The sequence below is a fragment of the Crocuta crocuta genome, unplaced genomic scaffold, assembly GCF_008692635.1.
Source record: "Crocuta crocuta isolate KB4526 unplaced genomic scaffold, BGI_CrCroc_1.0 scaffold463, whole genome shotgun sequence".
Taxonomy (NCBI): domain Eukaryota; kingdom Metazoa; phylum Chordata; class Mammalia; order Carnivora; family Hyaenidae; genus Crocuta; species Crocuta crocuta.
In genome coordinates, this window is record NW_027527929.1 from 1,354,903 (window position 1) to 1,371,465 (window position 16,563).

The 16,563-nt window shown below is 53.2% G+C and overlaps 2 protein-coding genes across 5 annotated transcripts in view; one reads left to right on the forward strand and one right to left on the reverse strand.

Moving 5' to 3' along the window:
* The window catches only part of NISCH (nischarin), a 33,177-nt gene extending 25,994 nt beyond the window's left edge, over window positions 1–7,183 (reverse strand). For 3 of the 4 annotated variants that reach the window (XM_077749815.1, XM_077749824.1, XM_077749831.1), the window contains exons 1-3: window positions 7,064–7,183; window positions 4,903–4,986; window positions 4,132–4,314 (exon numbers count right to left, since the gene is read on the reverse strand). In XM_077749815.1, coding sequence (XP_077605941.1) covers window positions 4,132–4,314; window positions 4,903–4,986; window positions 7,064–7,159 — 363 coding nt within the window. In that variant the 5' untranslated portion in view covers window positions 7,160–7,183. Of the gene's footprint in view, window positions 1–4,131; window positions 4,315–4,902; window positions 4,987–7,063 lie in introns of those variants that run through there. The other variant, XM_077749820.1, reaches the window with a different exon arrangement.
* A 1,729-nt stretch (window positions 7,184–8,912) lies between these two features.
* On the forward strand, window positions 8,913–11,858 carry TNNC1 (troponin C1, slow skeletal and cardiac type). The gene is made up of 6 exons (XM_077749919.1): window positions 8,913–8,974; window positions 10,492–10,522; window positions 10,727–10,873; window positions 11,139–11,253; window positions 11,493–11,629; window positions 11,714–11,858. Exons 1-6 carry the CDS (start codon window positions 8,951–8,953, stop codon window positions 11,743–11,745), a joined length of 486 nt encoding a protein of 161 aa, XP_077606045.1. The 5' UTR covers window positions 8,913–8,950; the 3' UTR covers window positions 11,746–11,858.
* The last annotated feature ends 4,705 nt before the right edge of the window (window positions 11,859–16,563 follow it).

Consider the following 16,563-nt stretch of genomic DNA (forward strand, 5'->3'; position numbering starts at 1 on the left):
GCTGGGATGAGGTTTGTCACTGAGAATTCCAGGAGTCCCGAGCCACAGCTATCTGGAGAGAAACAGCACAGCACCCAGCCCAGTGCTGAGGTGAATCCACTCACTACAACACAGGAGGCTGGGCTGCCCCAGGCCCTGGATTCTTTGGTTCCGAGAAGGCCACGGACAGATGCACCACTTTCTTGCCTTGCCGTCAAAATCCACACTGCAAAGGAATGAAGTTGGACCCTCACCTCACACCATAAACAAAACTAACTCAACATGGATGAAAGACCTAAACATAAGAGTTAAAATCATAAACTCTTAGAAGAAAACAAAGCTGTAAAGCTCTGTAACCTTGGATTAGGCAACGCTTTCTAAGGACATCAAAAACACAAAGGACCAAAGGAAAAAAATGGATGAAATGAACTTCATCAAAATCTAAAACTTCTGTGTCTCAAAGGACAAAATCTAAAACTTCTGTGTCTTTTCATTTATCAAGAAAATGAAAAGACAATTCACACAATGGGAAAAATATTTACACATCACATTTCTGATAAAGGGTCTAATGTCCAGAATATATTTTAAAAATTCCTAAAACTCAACCACAAAAACACAAGTAACCTAATTTTTTTTAAAGTGCCAAGGAGGTGTACCTGAGTGACTCAGTTGGTTTGGGTGTGACTTCTGCTCAGGTCATGATTTGAGCCCTGCATGGAGCTATGTGCTGACAGCTTAGGGTCTGCAACCTGCTTCAGATTGTGTCTCCCTCTCTCTCTGTCCCTCCCCCTCCCCCTCTATCAAAAATATACATTTAAAAAATTTTAATTAAAAATAAAAAATAAAGTGCCAAGGATATCTGAATACATTTCTCCACTGACGGTTTGCAAGTGACAAATAAGCATATGAAAAGAGGCAGCCTCATTAGGGAAATGCAAATCAAAACAACAAACCACCACTCACACCCAAGGATGGCTAGCAGATGGCTAGCGAAAAAGTGGACAGTACCAAGTTCGACAAGGATGTGGGGGAGGAGGGCCCGTACACTACTGATAGGAATATCAAATGGAAAAATTTTGGCAGTTCCTCAGAAGTCAAAGTTCCCCCAGGACCCAGCGAGGCCACTCTTTATACATCCCCAACAGAAAGGAAAACGTATGGTCCACACAAAAACTTCTATGTGAATGTTCACGGGAGCATTATGCAAAACAGCCAAAAGGTGGACACTCAAGTGTCTGTCAACTGACAGATAATGTCGTGCATCTAAACAGGAGAATATTACTCAGCCACAAAAGGATCAGAGAACAATACAAATGGACCTTGAAAGCATCATGCCAAGCAAAAGACGCCCATCACAAAGGCCACATTTGTATGATTCCATTATATTAAATGTCCAGAATAGGCAAATCCATGGGGTGTAGAGAGTAGAGAGTACATTAGTGATTACTGCTGGGTACACAGTTCCTTTTCAGAATGATGAATGTTCTGGAATTAGTGGTGATATCTGCATAACTATATGAATATACTAAAACCAGGGAATTGTATACGTTAAAAGAGTGGATTCTATGGTATGTGAATTCCATTTTAACGAAGGAAAAAACCTCAGACTCAGGACAAGTGAGCCCGCCCTGCCCAGTGTCAGCCCCACAAGAAGCGGAACATGTTGGGAACAATTTGAGAGGACGCTGAAGGGACATCGGCCGGCAGAAACATCCCCTTAAGAGCTTCCAGCCTACAGAAAAGGCTGACAAATCCTTCAGGTCCTGTTTGTTCAAACTCATTTGAAGATCTAGTGGTTCTCGATCAGGTGCAATTTTGCCCCTCAGGGGAATATTTGCCAAAGCGTGAGGCCATTCTGGTTGCCAGAACCTGGGGCGGCTACTGGCATCCAGGGGGCAGAGTCCAGAGATGCTGCTCAGCAGTGCACAGGACAATCCTCACATCAATCATCCAGCCCCAAAGGTCAACAGTGCCACAGCTGAGAAACCAGGATTTAAGGTAATGATGGGTCAGTTACTTTTTTAAAAATCCTTGCATGTATGCAACCCAGGGGCCCTTCTCTTTATTTGTTATTATTATTATTTTTTTTTTTTGAGAGAGAGGCAGAGAGCAAACTGGGGAAGGGACAGAGAGAGAGGGAGATACAGAATCTGAAGCAGGCTCCACACTCTGAGCTGTCAGCACAGAGCCTGACGCAGGGATCAAACCCACGAACTGCGAGATCATGATCTGAGCCGAAGTCGGACACTGAACTGACTGAACCACTCAGGTGCCCCCAGGGGCCTTTCTGATAACAATAATTTCAGTATGTCCAATATGTTCCAAACAGTAGAGCATGCCTCAAACCAGAAGCTCAGAGGTGGGCCAGCCCAGGCCCACCTCAGGCAAACTTATCTCAGAAGAGTAGTCCAGGCCTTCCCGTGCCAGAAGACTTGTTCCTCAACGGTCTAGGTCTTAAGCGATGAATTATACTTTCAAAGGGCTGCTTACCAAGTTTTAGCTTTTAATAGCTAACCAAAGCTTTCTTAAAGTAACAGCATTTCCTAAAATACTAACCAATACAGTTTCTCTAAAAAAACCTCACATAAGGAATGGAAATTTCTCCTCACATGTGGAAAGAAAACGTAAAAAAAAGAAAAAATACATACAACAGGAAACTGCTAGCCACGTACACTGCTGGTATATGCTGAATAAAATCCAAAGCATATATACAGATACAGGTCATCTGTAAATGTCGCCCTTTTTTCCACACAGCGCCTCCAAGCTTAGTGACCCGACACTAGCGCTAACACCAAATTTCCAGGCTCCATCTAGCACTCCAAGAAAGGTTCAACTCTCCTACTCTGCAAGTACTTCAAGAAAGTTGTGTTTTGAACGTTATTTGAGCCTTCAAGACCACAACCCACAGTTCCCTTCCTAAAAAGTATGCCTGAAAATGAAATGGATTCTTTCATATCTTCATTACATAAAGGGAAAACAATTAAATGTCAATTATCCAAAAACCTATTATCCAGAGATTACTCCTAGTATTGTGGTATATGACCTTTCAGGATTTTTCTGGACAAATACACCCACGTAAACTTCTTATCAGAAAAACAGGACCATTTTATGGCCTCCTCATTTCATACAGCAATATACTTATTTTCCTTTGTGTCAATAAATCCATAGCTACACCACCACTTTCTAGCACAATATCTGATTACACGGTTGTATCCTTTGATTTTTAAAAAAAATGCCTCCACTGGACTTTTGATAGTCTTGAGTATTTTACTACTGTCCTGGAATGTACCTATACCCTTTTCTTTCTTTTTTTTTAATTTAGAGAGAGAGAGAAGCTAGGGAGGGGCAGAGAGGAGGAGAGAGTGAGAATCCCAAATAGGCTCCACACTGCCACCACAGAGCCCAATGTGGGGCTCACACCCACAGTGACATTGTGACCGAAGCCAAAATCTAGAGTCAGACTCTTAACCTACTGAGCCACTGACTGAGCCACCTAGGTGCCCCATACCTATATCCTTTTCACAGTCACTTGATTTTCCCCCACTAGAGTAAATTCTCAGAAGTGGAACTGTTAGGTTCAATGTTTGAGTTTCACACGGCTGAAACTTCCCTCTGTGAAGTGTGACAACTTGTCCTGTCACTAGCAGCCCATGAACGTTGTTCCTCTCTCCAAAAGGAGTGCAGAGCCCCTCCAGGGCATATACTGGAGTCTATCTATGGACACCCAGCACCGTGGACCTTGAAGATACCCTCAGATGGCAATATTCTGCCAACACAGACTGATTCCTTAGTCCTGAGCTGTAAACCAACAATGAAACAATACCCTGTGCCAGGTGTCAGCTATTTCTAATCTACCCCCATCCATTTGGAAGGAAAACTAGCTAGCTTCAACACCCACAGGCTGTTTTTGCTCAACAAAATGCCATGTGGTAAAGGAAACCCTGTCTATGGCCACAGTTTAATTTAGAGCAAATCTGTCAATAAACACGTTCCTGCCCATACCCTGTCCCCACCAGGAGGATGTTCCTATATCCTCTAACCTCGGGGTCAAACTCCAGCCCACCTCTCCTGGAAACTGAGACTGAACGCTGGTTTGCTGCCTCGAGCGGTGGTGGTTGTGGGCTCGCAGGGGGAAACCTGGGAGGAACTTACATAGAAATGAAAATGTAAAAAGTGGGCCAGCACGCTGGGGGCCACGCCAGGGAAGGTAGCCAGGAGTGTCTGCAGGTATATCTCCAGATCCTTCTCTCTCTTTTCCACCAAGCTTCTCGAGTTTTTCCCAATTATCTTTTTGGGCGGAAGTAGGTTTTTATCAATTTTTCTTTCTGCAACCAGCTGTAAGAAAACACAAGCACGATCAACCGCAGACCAAGAGCTTCTGCAAAGGTGCAGGACCAAGGCAAGCAGCCTGAGGACAGGTGCCTGTCACAACTCCCACAGCCTGTCTTGGCAGCAGTATCAGAATTAGTGACCAAAATAATGCATCAGGAACTTGGCCTCATCAGAGTCCACTAGGATTAGAAATACCAGTACAATCCCGGACTAGGAGCTCCATCTGGCGACTGTGGAGGCATTCAGAAAATACCTCCAGGCCCCTAAAAACCATCATCTTTTCCAAACCAGAATGAAAACTAATCAGGGTGGTACCATGTCTTTAAAACACCTATGTTGCAAATGACCCAGAGAAAGGCGGCTCTCCCCAAAAACAAAGATAGAAATGGAATCACAGGCAGATATTAAAATTTAGGCTCTGGAATAGCTATAGTCAGGTGGAACAAGTTCAAATCTGTTTCCTCCCCGGGAAACTAAACATTACAGGCATGGAGCCAGTTTTGTCGTAAATTTAATGTGTGGCACAATGGGAATTTGGCCTAAAAGCCCCCCAAGGCCCTGAGACCCAGATCCCCAGTTGCCAAGAGTTACCTTTTCGTGCAGATCATAGAAATCGCTGTAGCGGTGCTTGACTGTCCATTCATGGTTGCCAACAGTGACCTGGATGACATAAACCTACAAGGGAAAACCGACAGTCCTTGCCCAGCTGGCAAAAAAGAAAGCCTCATCCTCCCCCCGCAATAGCTGCGGGCCACCCAGACAGTCCCAACACCCAGGGCAAAGCCAGGCTGCCCTTGCCCGTTAGCTTCTGCATCTGACCCTAAGAAGCAGGATCCCCTCTCAACCTCCTCCACAGTCCTAGCACTGGCTGGCAGGCACATGGAATCAATCTGTGGCTCTGTCCAACAGTGAGGAACAAAGAAGGTGACCATCCTATCAAGCCATCTCTTTAGTTTTTAGGGGTGTTTTGTTTTGTTTTACTTCCAGCCTCCAACCTGAGCTGCAGGCAAGGCCACCCCTTCCAAGGGAGGCAGAACAGGGTGGGGTCTGGTGGGGCTAGCTTCACTACTGTATATTTTTCCAGGTGCCCTGACTATATCCTAGAAGTAAGTCCCTTCCCAAAGCTTTCAGCTGGTTCATGGCTATGATTTCTGCTGCTGAGCCAGGAGTCAAAGTACTAAGAAGCTGATGGGAGGGTGGGGGAAGGGCAGTGATGAACAATCAAGACCCAGCAGAAGACAATATAGCTTAGTGGTTAAGGGAATGGGCCCTGGAGTCAAGGAAGACCTGAGTTCAAAACTTGGTTCTGCCATTTCCTGGCAGTGGCTTATATAAGTGACTGGGAGCCTAAATTCTCTGAGCCTGTTTCTCCATCCTAAAATCTGATAGGCTTAACAATCGAATAATGCTTTGTACAAGGCCTGACATGTAGCAAATGTTCAACGTAGGTGTGTTAATAATATTCAACTCAGCACAGCTGGAGACAAGCCGTAGGGCCACCCTGGATCACCACTTCCCCCGTACCCATGTGGAAGGCCTAACACCTAGGAATAATGAGAGCTTTTTGGAGCTGACGTCCCAGTTGAATGCTGCTTAGGGGTGATGCCAGCCAGCCATCCGCTCAGAGACCTTAACCCTCGCCTGGAGAGGCCCCCTGGTCCCAGGGTCCTGCCACTCTCTGCAGTTTGCAGGGAAGGGGGAGGAGAAATAATCAACTCAGCTGAAGCCTCCAAGGAAGAGCAGCCATTTCTCCAGGGCTGGCCTGTTGCTCCAGGATCCGCCCCCAGCCCCTCTTCCCAGCCTGGCAGCTTCCCTCTCCCTCCTGCTGCCCAGGAAAAGAAAAAGAGCCAGAGAAATGACCCTCAGGAGGAGGGTTAGGATGAGGGCCAAAGGGGTGGGGTGAAGGCACAGCCAAAGCCCCCCACCCCCACCACTTCCCACCCTCAGGAAACAAAGAAGAGGAGGCTGGGAGATGCTCAATACGCCCCCACCCCAGGGCCAGTCCGGCAGCCTTGGCGACCAACCCCATCCAGACCCAGAAAAGCTTCCCAACTCCATCACAGCCTGGAACTCCACCCCCCCTTTTCTGTCCTCCACCTCCCCCACAGCCTTGAAGTGTGTGGGCGGCTTGCTGCCCGGACAGCCCGCCCTCCCCACCCAGCGGCCCAAAGCCATGAAAACCCCTGAGGCTCCTGGGTCTGATAGTTTCAGTCCAGAGGGGCCACCTCAATTCCCCCGTGTCACGGCTCCACTCCTCCCCCATTCTGGTCTCTGCCTGACCCCCTAGGGCCTTGGGGCTCCAGATCCCCTCATTTTTAAAGTAAATCTCAACTGCAACNCCCCGAACCTTTCTCGTGGTTCCATCCATCTGAGACCCTTCCCCTCCCAGAGCCACTGTCACGTCCTCCCAGGCGGGCGCCCCTCCAGGCCTAGAGAATCTAGAAGGGCCTCCGCATCATTTAGACGCCGGTCTTCCGCAGACCCCCTTTATCCCCAGATCCTCCCCAGCCCTAGCCTCCTTTTCTGAAAGAGTATCCCTTCCCCAAGCTCCCTCCCTGGGACCCAACTCAGGGCCCTGTTTCCGGACCTGCGGAACCGAGACCCCCCTTCCCCAGATTCCTCTCCTGGAAATCGGGGCCCCCGCTACCCCCTCCTCACCGGTGGCGGGGCCCAGATACCCCCTCAGTCCTCACGACTCGAACTCCGGGTTCCAGCCTCTACCCCTAGTTCTGGCGCCCGCACCCCTGCACACCGTATACGTGTCCACGAGCTCAGAGCCCACGACGCGCGCCTCCTTGACCGGCTCGGCCTCTCGTTCGGGCCCGCACCTGCGCGCCGCCGCCGCCATGTTGCCGGCTCCGTTGCCGCAGCCGCTGCTGCCGGGCGCAGACTGGCAGCAGCAGAAGGCGGGGTCAGCGTTCCCCCGCCCCCCGGCCCCCACCACTCGCTCGCATCGCGCGCCGCTCAGCCGTCTTGGCCCCGCCTCCTTCTCGCGCCCTCGCCCCGCCCCTCTCGCGTGATTGACAGCAGTCGCCGAAGGCGCGCGTGCGCAAGCCGCAGAGGCCTGAGAGTTTGCATCATTTGTGATCTGTGTCTTGCGGCGCTCCCTGCAGCCTGGGAGAAAACAAGCACTGGGCCGGGGGCAACCCTGTACATTGCCACTCGGTGCCCTGGAAGGGAGGACAGAAGACCCTGCACCTCCCGGGCTACCTCAATCAAGCCACTGCTCCGCTTGGCCTCAGTTTCCCACTCCGGAAAAGGGGCAGGTCGAACCTGGCTTTCAGGCTCATTCCCTGTAGGATACGAGAGAGTTAAAGGAAACATATGAGCTGTGCTTAGAGCCCAAGCTGGACAGAGGTTCTTAATCTCTCCAAGGCTTGGAGATCTCTTCTATCATACTGGGTTAATCAATGCAGTGCCCAGCACTCAAGGCAGGGAGCTGATGTGGTTATCAAGTGGGGGCTCTGCATGAAGGGATATGTGCTGGCCATCAAGTGCAAGACTCCCAGATGGTGACCTTCCAGAGCTCAGAAGGTGGGGGTGACAGACTGGCCCTGGACCCAGAAACTACGAAGCTGGGATGGGAGAAGCACAGGCACAGAGATAGAATCCTAACTGGGAAAGCCCAGACCCTGAAGAGGGAGATGATAACCCAGCTGGAGGGGGATAGTCTAGCACAGATGGGGCATCTGTGTTTATTGAATGACTAAGTGAAGGTTCCTTAGTGCCAGAGCACTCCCTGGGGAGATGAGAGGTCTTGGGCATAGATCCTCTGACACCCCTGGCTGGCTCTAGACCACTCTGTACCAAGGTGGATCAATAACTTCCTTCTCCGGTGGTACCTGGGTGGCTAGTCGGTTAAGCCTCCGACTTCGGTTCAGGTCATGATCTCATGGTTTGTGGGTTCCAGTCCCGCATCAGACTTTGTGCTGACAGCATAGAGCCTACTTTGGATTCTGTGTCTCACCTTTCTCTCTGCCCTTCCCCCACTTGTATGCATGCCTTCTCTCTCCCTCTCCCTCAAAAGTAAATAAACTTCTAAAAATTAAAAAAAAAAAAAATTCCTTCTTCAAGAGTTCCACAGCACCATACTCTGAGCTTGGTGTTTGAAGCTTCTCTTGGCACAGCCTCTCCTTGCATACTGCCGGCCAGCATCCCACCCCGTCCCCCAATAGGCTTAGCTTAAGGCAGGGGCTGCCAAGTCGGTCATACCTTGAGCAAGTCACCAGCTCTTCCAGGAGCCTCAGTTTCCTCAGTTAAAAACTGTGATTAACATTGCCCACCTCATCAGATAGGAGTTACCATATACAGGAGCCTGGCCTGGGGTCCACTACTTTGCAGCACCTGTCTTGTCCTCAGCTCATGTTTTCATTCATTCAGGAAACCTTTCCAGAGGGTCCCCTGGGGGCCATGGGGAACAGAGGCGGAAAAGATGTGGTCCTTGCAGCCCTTCATCTGCTCCCTGAACTGAGCAGAGGACGCAGGGACTCAGGCCAGCCTGAGATCACCAGGGCTGGGGGAGGGGGTGGAGGAGACTACAAGCAGGGGTGGGCTGGGCCAGCCGGAATGTGGTGGGGCAGGGCTATTTAAGCCCAGGACTGGCTGGCAACACCAGCAGTCTGCCCTGTGAGCCGCCAGCATGGATGACATCTACAAGGCTGCGGTGAGGGACTGGGCTGGGCAGGGCTGGGGTGGGTGGGCCCACTGAGGGCTCACTCAGCTCAGTATGGGGGGGCGGGCACCGGAGTGGTAGGGACCCAGGAGAGGGCCCCCAGGAGAGGGCCCGTGCACTTTCAGCCCAGGGCCTCAAGGGGACAGTGGATCTGGCGTTCCAGTTCCAGGGTGTGGAAGGAGTGAGGGGTTCAGGGTCTGGAGAGAAGCTGGCAGGTGGGTGGAGAAGATCACAGCTTTTAGCATTGTGTCTGTTCCCATCTCCAAGTGCCTGTACCTGTGTCACTGTCTTCTGGCCACGTCTTCCTTCACTTGTGTCTGTGGGTTCTGGACCTTTGCCTTTCTTACTCTTTTCCATCTCTTTGTTCCTCCCAAGCTGTCCCTCTGTCTCTGCTGCTGTTTCCCTGTCCCCCGCCCCCATTCCTGACCCTTACATTCTGCTTCTCACACTCACAATCCCCCACCCACCTCCAGTTCCTTGCATGGCTGAAGATGCTGTGGAGGGTGGAACAGGAGTTTGAGGAAGGGGCTGGAGAGCTGGAATCCTAAGCTGGAGAAGGGGCTTTGAAGTTTGAGGTAGGCAGGGAAGCACTGGCCACAGGGGAGAGACAGGGAAACAGGAATAAAGAATTAGGGTCCCAGCCTGTATCAGGCCTGGCAGGCTCAAGGCTTGGTGGTTCAGCCAGGGGTTAGGGCTGGAGTGTGGTCATCCCAAGTTCCTGCAGCATCCTGGGGGCACGGAGGGGTTTTAGATGCTAGTCGCTCAAAGGAGGGGGGTGTTGCTGACCTCCCCCTGGCCCAGAGGCAAGGACATTCGGCATAGACAGCTGCCCCCAAGGGAACCCCTCCCTCTGCCCTGGGAGGGCAGCCCCCCTCCTGGGCAGGGAAGAGCTACAGCTGGCTCTGGGGTCGTCCCTGCCTATCCCGCAGGAGTCCATGGATCTGGAGGGGGGGGCAGCCCTCCACCCTGTGCCCATACAAGGTCTGGCGGGGCTGGGGACTAATTTTGGCTCCTGAGGCACCAGCAGGCCAGGGGGCCAGATAACGCTGCCCCACCCCCTGCATGCCAGAGTCCCCAGAACAATCACCAGGTTTAACTTTGTCCCCCCGTTAAAAATAGCCCAGTGGCTATCCCGGTCAGGTTACTGTGGGTGGCTTTGCCCATCCCCACACTGGTTTTATTGTCCCAACCTGAGAGACAGCTGTCCCTCAAGCCACTCAGCTTGGGTTTCGGAAGGGGGGGCAAAAGGGCATTGAGTGAGTGGTCACTGACTATTGTTACTCAGGGTCACCTTGGCCCTGGAGGGAGCGCCCACCTGTCACCCTGGCCCTAAGCCCAGCCTTAGTGAGGCCAGCTGGGTCACCTCAGGGCTTTAGGGGCAGGGAGGGAGGACTGAGGACTGTGACCTGGGAATGGCCTGCCTATTCCTGGCTTCAGTCTTCCTATCTGTGGAATGGGTTGGTTTCTAAGGCCTGAGTCTGAGTCCTGAGACCTCTTTTCCTCTCTAGGTAGAACAGCTAACAGAAGAGCAGAAAAATGGTGAGTGCCCGAACATGTGTGGGGACAGCAGGGCTGGGCTGGGGGCATGAGGACCCCGGAGGCTAGGGCCTCTCTCACTGTGACCTCAAAGGTCTTGGAGGGAAATAGGCAAGTTGGAAGGTGGCCCCAGGGGTCTGGCCTTCTAGGGTCTTGACTTCTGAGCCCTGGCCACTCCGTACTCAACACCCCCCTCTTCGGATACAGAGTTCAAGGCAGCCTTTGACATCTTTGTGCTGGGCGCCGAGGATGGCTGCATCAGCACCAAGGAGCTGGGCAAGGTGATGAGGATGCTGGGCCAGAACCCCACACCCGAGGAGCTGCAGGAGATGATCGACGAGGTGGATGAGGACGGTGAGCCCCTCTGTCCCCCAGGGCCCCAGACCCATATCACCCTCCGCTTGCTGGGGACCTGAGTCCTGGCTCTGCCACTTATTACTCTGTACTCTTGAAGGAACCGTATTGCCTCTCTGAGCCTCAGTCATCTCATCTATGAAATGGGCACAGTGAACACACTTGTCTCACAGAGTTGCTACAAGGATGCAGTAACAATACTAGGATCTAACGTTGAGAGCATTGTAACCGTCCCTCACTAATGGCTGTGCCGCTAACCTTGTAGGCAGTGGCACAGTGGACTTTGATGAGTTCCTGGTCATGATGGTTCGGTGCATGAAGGATGACAGCAAAGGAAAGTCTGAGGAGGAGCTTTCAGACCTTTTCCGCATGTTTGACAAGTGAGTGCATGACCCTGGACCTCTGACCCTGAACCTAACAGAGCTGGGGAAAGGGGGAGAGTTTGTGACCTTCAGACCTCAGTCTCCCATTTTGTGCAGTGGGGGAATGGAATACCCCACCTCCCAGTGACCCTGCCTTGCCTCCTGTGGTCATGGGTGGGGCTGCTTCTTCCCTTCTTCTAGCCCCCACCATGAGCTCTTGAGGTCCCCTTCACCCTCTCCACGTCCTCCACCCCCAGAAATGCTGATGGCTATATCGACTTGGATGAGCTGAAGTTGATGCTTCAAGCTACAGGTGAGACCATCACAGAAGACGACATCGAGGAGCTCATGAAGGATGGTGACAAGAACAATGATGGCCGCATTGACTATGATGGTGAGGGGGTGTATGATGGCATCCCTGTTGCCCATACCCTGCCCAGCCCCCTTCTCTGACCGAGGCCTATCTTTCTCTCCACAGAGTTCCTGGAGTTCATGAAGGGGGTGGAGTAGACACCAACCCTCTCCCAGAGCTGCCTGTGCCACATGGCGACTCCAGCCGGGCCCTGGGGTGGGGGTGAGGGGCCAGGGTCCCCAGCATGTGAGCTTGGGTGTGTCCTCGACTGACAGTGGTCCTTCCCTGACTGCCTCCTCCAGCCCTGTCCTAGGGAATGCAAATAAAACCCTGCTCCCTGGAGGCCTGGTGTTTGGCTTTCATTCCCTGGGGGGCTGTGATGCTCCACACCATTTCCTGCCTTATCCCAGAGGCTGTGCTCTGCCCATCCCTGTACACTGTCTTCTGCCAGAGGGGTTAGATTAGATTAGAGATTACCATGCTCCGGGCCCATTGACTCCTTTCTATGACTGCCGATGTCCAGATGATTCAGCGTCTGGAAAGGGTGGTGGCCCGGGAATCCTGGCGGCTGTGGCTTTGATCACCCAGTTCAGTTGGCAGCTGAGAGTTCCCGTGCTTGGAGAGAATAGGGCTCCGTGCTAGGCCATGGAGGGGTGCAGCTCCTTCTTGGCTCTGGTCGGGGAGAAGCAGGATGCTACATGGGCTCAGGGGCTGCAGTACCAGTCCGTGTGCCTACTCATTTGCATTTCATGCTGGCAACACTGATTTTCTGGGACTGAGGGACACACCGTCTATTCTCCTTCCACTCACCCATTCGCCAGGTAAGACTCCAGCACCCAGAGAGGTACAGGGGCCTGTCAAGGTCATCCAGTGAGGCTGGCAGAGAGCAGAGCCACCTGGCTCCCAGGCTGGGGCTCTGTCTGATGAAGCAGGTCCAGGCGGGTATAGTTTCCAGTTCTCCTGAACCTCAGAGGCTCCAGCGACCCACTTTCCCTCCCGACAGAATGGAAGTATGAGGCTTGGTGGCTGTCAGCTTAGTGCAGGCCAGAGCTGCAGCCAGCACACTGAGTGGCACTGGCCTTGAAGAGGGGGCCACAAGGACATGGAAGTATCAGCAATGATGTTTGCAGGAGCGACAGCTGCCACGGTGTGTAGGCTCCAGCCAGAATGCCAGCAGCTGTCCTTGCTCCGCCCAGCTCCGAGGCCTCTCCACCTGTGCCCCAGCCTTAGCACTCCCCAGACAGGCCCCACATTCCAGAGAGACGGTCTTGGAATTCTAGGGATGCCTCCAGTGGAGACCAGAGCCACAGGAGCTGCCTGGTCCCTGGGGAGGCCTGAGGGCGAGCTAAGGGGTCCCTTCAGGCCCACCCTTGGGAGCAGGAGAACTCAAGGACCTACACGTACACCCAGGAATGACGACATTCCAGGAGAGGAGGTAGGGTCACAGCAGGCCCACCTGCCAGGGCACCATTCCGCAGTTTTGGCACATACCTACCAGGTGCCTGGAGTGGGCTATATGCTGGACCCCTTCAGAGGGAAGCCTAGCCCCTAATTTCATGAAATTTCCCATCAACTCAGGAAGACAAGAGAACTATGAGTGCAGTGAGGAGAGCAGTGTGAGATGGAATGGAGATTGTAGAGATGTGATGACCAGTGGTCCAGGAAGGCTTCCTGGAGGAAGTGCATTTCTGGTGGGACAATCACAGAAGAGATGGAGAGTCTTTTGTCCATGCCGCTGGGACAGGGTGGTGGGGATGTTAAAGTGGGGCAGGAGCTAAGTGAGAGGGCAGAGAGAGGACTATAAACTCAGGTATCATCAGAGTAAGAAGGGAACGGAGGCACCCTGGTCCCGGATGAGGGCCCAGGGGAGAGAGGATATAGAGAGAGGTGGCCCACGACTGGACACTGGGCATCCCACATAGGTAGTTCAAGAAAGGACATGTGGCTAGGGGGATGGGAGACACCCTAGATGAATGAGGGGCCCCTGGGAGCCAGGAGGGAAGGATGGGGGCATCAAAGGTGGCCGGTTACCCTGGGGTTAGGGCATCGGAGGTCCCTGAGGCCTTGGCCACCTGGACATAAGGGTTTCATTGGAGCAATGGGATGGGAGCCCAACTGGAGAGGATCGAAGGAGTGAGCCAAGGCAAAGGGGAGATGGTGAACATGGACGATACTGGTGAAGTTTTACAAGAAATGCGCTGAAGTTGCAGGGAGGTGTGGGGTCCAGGGAAGCTCCTTGAAGGAGGTGGGGCAGGGAGTGCTTGGGGGAAACCGAGTGAGCTGGCAAAGGGTGATGCAAGACACAGAGGTGAGGCTACAGAAGCTAAGTGGCAACGTGTCTCTGGGGAGTGTTTTAAGGGCCCGCGTCTAAGTGCTGGGCCTGGATCCAAGCTGGACAAGGGGACGGGGGCTGGACTGGAGGCAATGAGGGAAGAACTGTGGCAGTGGGGCTCCTGAGTGCAGGAGGGGGTGCCCAGGGGAAGAGATGCTCTGAACGGAGATGCTGAAAGTCATATTCCTACTGATGGTGAGCTGGAGGATGGGTGGCTGACGTGGGGGCAGGGGGAGGTAGTTGTCTGTGAGGAGAATGAGGGGCAGGGGAGAGGGGGGCACCCGGGGGATGTGGGGTACTGTCAGGATTGGGAAAGGAGAAGAGAGAAACCCCAAGAGTTAAGCTTTCTGTGAACAAAACAGGATGGCTGGGTCAGCTATCAAGAGGTTACACGGGGGCAAGGGGGTGGCTGGCTGTGCCTTAAAGAGGGGTCCACAGTCAGAGGGAGCCTGTGCGATTGTCCCAGTGTCTCTGTTCTAGAACGAGGTTGGTTGGGGAGGAACCAGAGGCATCCATTCCTTCCAGGCATGCCCACCCCAGAATTCTAGCTGGGAGAGGCTGGGCTGTGACCCTCCACGTACCCACCACCCACCTGGTGACACCTGATGGGTGAGCACACACATCACACACGTATACAGCCACAGGCTCACAAGCTCCCATCAGCACATGGCATTAAGCTCCCCTACATGTATCACCTAATTTGACTGTTTTGCTGTGCTCTGTCCTCTCTCTTTTTTCTGGGCTGTGTCATCCTTTGCCTAGATAGTGCTTCCTCCATGAAGCCCCCCGCCCCTTGATTTCTTGATCAGAATCAATCACCTGCCTTTTCGTATTATGATTGGTTGCCTTGTGCTGCGCCAAGAGGCTTTGGTTTCTACTGAGTAGCCCCACTGCCAAAGCACAGGGCCCGACACAGTGGGCAGCTTCAGGACCTCCTGCAGTTCCCTCTTTGTCCATTAGATGGCACAAGATGCTCATAGCTGGGCCCATTGATCTGAGGTATCAAGGGTACCCTTTGGGGTCTTAGAGCCAGCAGTAGTGGCCTTCACAGAAGATCTTTACCCCCTTCCCTGACTGGGAAAATGAGGCCCACAGAGGGAGAAGACCTGCTCAAGGCCATACAAGTTAATAGTAGACCCGAGGCTCTCAGCCCCTGCCACAGGCTTTTTTCTGAAGTGTGGAGTGGACTCCCCGGTACATCCTGCTCCAAAAGACCCAGGCCTCTGCAGCCCCAGCTGGGGGCCTGGCTAAGCTGAGACCCCCAGGGTGAGCCGGCAGACTGAGGAGCTGTGGGGCCTCCTTCCCACAGCTGGTGGCCACATGCTAGTTGAGGGGCTATGTCCAACCTAATCTGCAGCCAGACATTGGCCCCCAGCCTGGTCTTCAGGCTGAAATATCTCCCCAGGGAGATGGAGGCAGAGGGACTCCAGGCTTCTGAGGGCCCATGACATAATCATCACCATGGCAGGCCCTGAACAAGCACACCTCACTAGTGTAGAGCCTGTTACACCCAACGTGGTTGCTCCCTGCCCATGGAAGGAGGAGACTAAGGCCCAAAGAGGGAAAGGCTTTAACTAAGTTTCTCCAAGGAGCCAGAGGATGGGTGGGCTGACACTAATTCCTGGCCTCCCTGAGAAGTCCCTTGCCCAATGCCAGGAGGCATTTGCCCTGGGAGGAGCCATATATGTATTAGGGGGAGATGGAGACAGGGAGACAGGGTTCCAAGCCCTGGGCCGTTCTCATGCTGACTCAAGGAGCCAACTTGTTTCCCTTGCAGGGATGAGAAGGGGGGCGCAGGATCTCAGTATTCCAGAAGCCCCAGAAGATAGAGTCAGTCCCAGGAAAGGCCAGGACTGAGCCGAGCCTGTTCCTAGCCTGCTGTGTGGCCTGAGCCGGGTCCTTCCCTCTCTGATGCCCTCAAATTTCCTGATCACCATCTAAGGACTCAGGCTGGTCCACCTGGGAGGCCTAATCTGTGGGAGTTTCTAGAATCCTTAGAGTGCCAACTCCAGGTGAAGTTTGAAATCTTACTGCCTAGAGCCTCAGATCCTGAGTAAAGGGCTCTAGTGGAGTACAGTGATAGCTCAGGGCAAGGGGGTGCAGAGACAGGAGCTGGTGTGGGATGGGGGACATAGGGAGGTCCCCTTCCTTGCCTCTATTCAACCCCTCAGCCTCGTGTCTCCCTTGCCACTCTTCTGTGGCTCTCCTGCCCTGAATCAGTGCGCAGGGTAGAGGGAGTGAGGGTCTGAGTGCCTCACCTCCACATTCACTCCAGAGGGATCGTGTAGATGTAGAGTCTGTGTGCAGAGGGAAACTCGAGGAAGAACCCACCACTCACCTGGTGACATTCTGGGCCCAGGGGCTCTGGTGGACCAGGAGGGCTGCGGGACGCAGGGAAATGGGAGAGTTCCCTAGCATGGAATGGATCCTGTCCTCTGCCCCAGTGAGCTGGGATGGGGCCTGGAGACCAGACAGGGACAGGCTTGGGTGGAGGAGGCTGGGCTCATCTCTTGCCAACCCCAGATCTATGAAGTGTAGCCAGACTTCCAGCCTCCACCTAAAGCATGGCGTCCGTTGAACTGGAATGACCCTCCCAGGCAACTTGGGCCCTGCCAGGGGAGCCGGGGAGCAAGGCCGGTGCTTT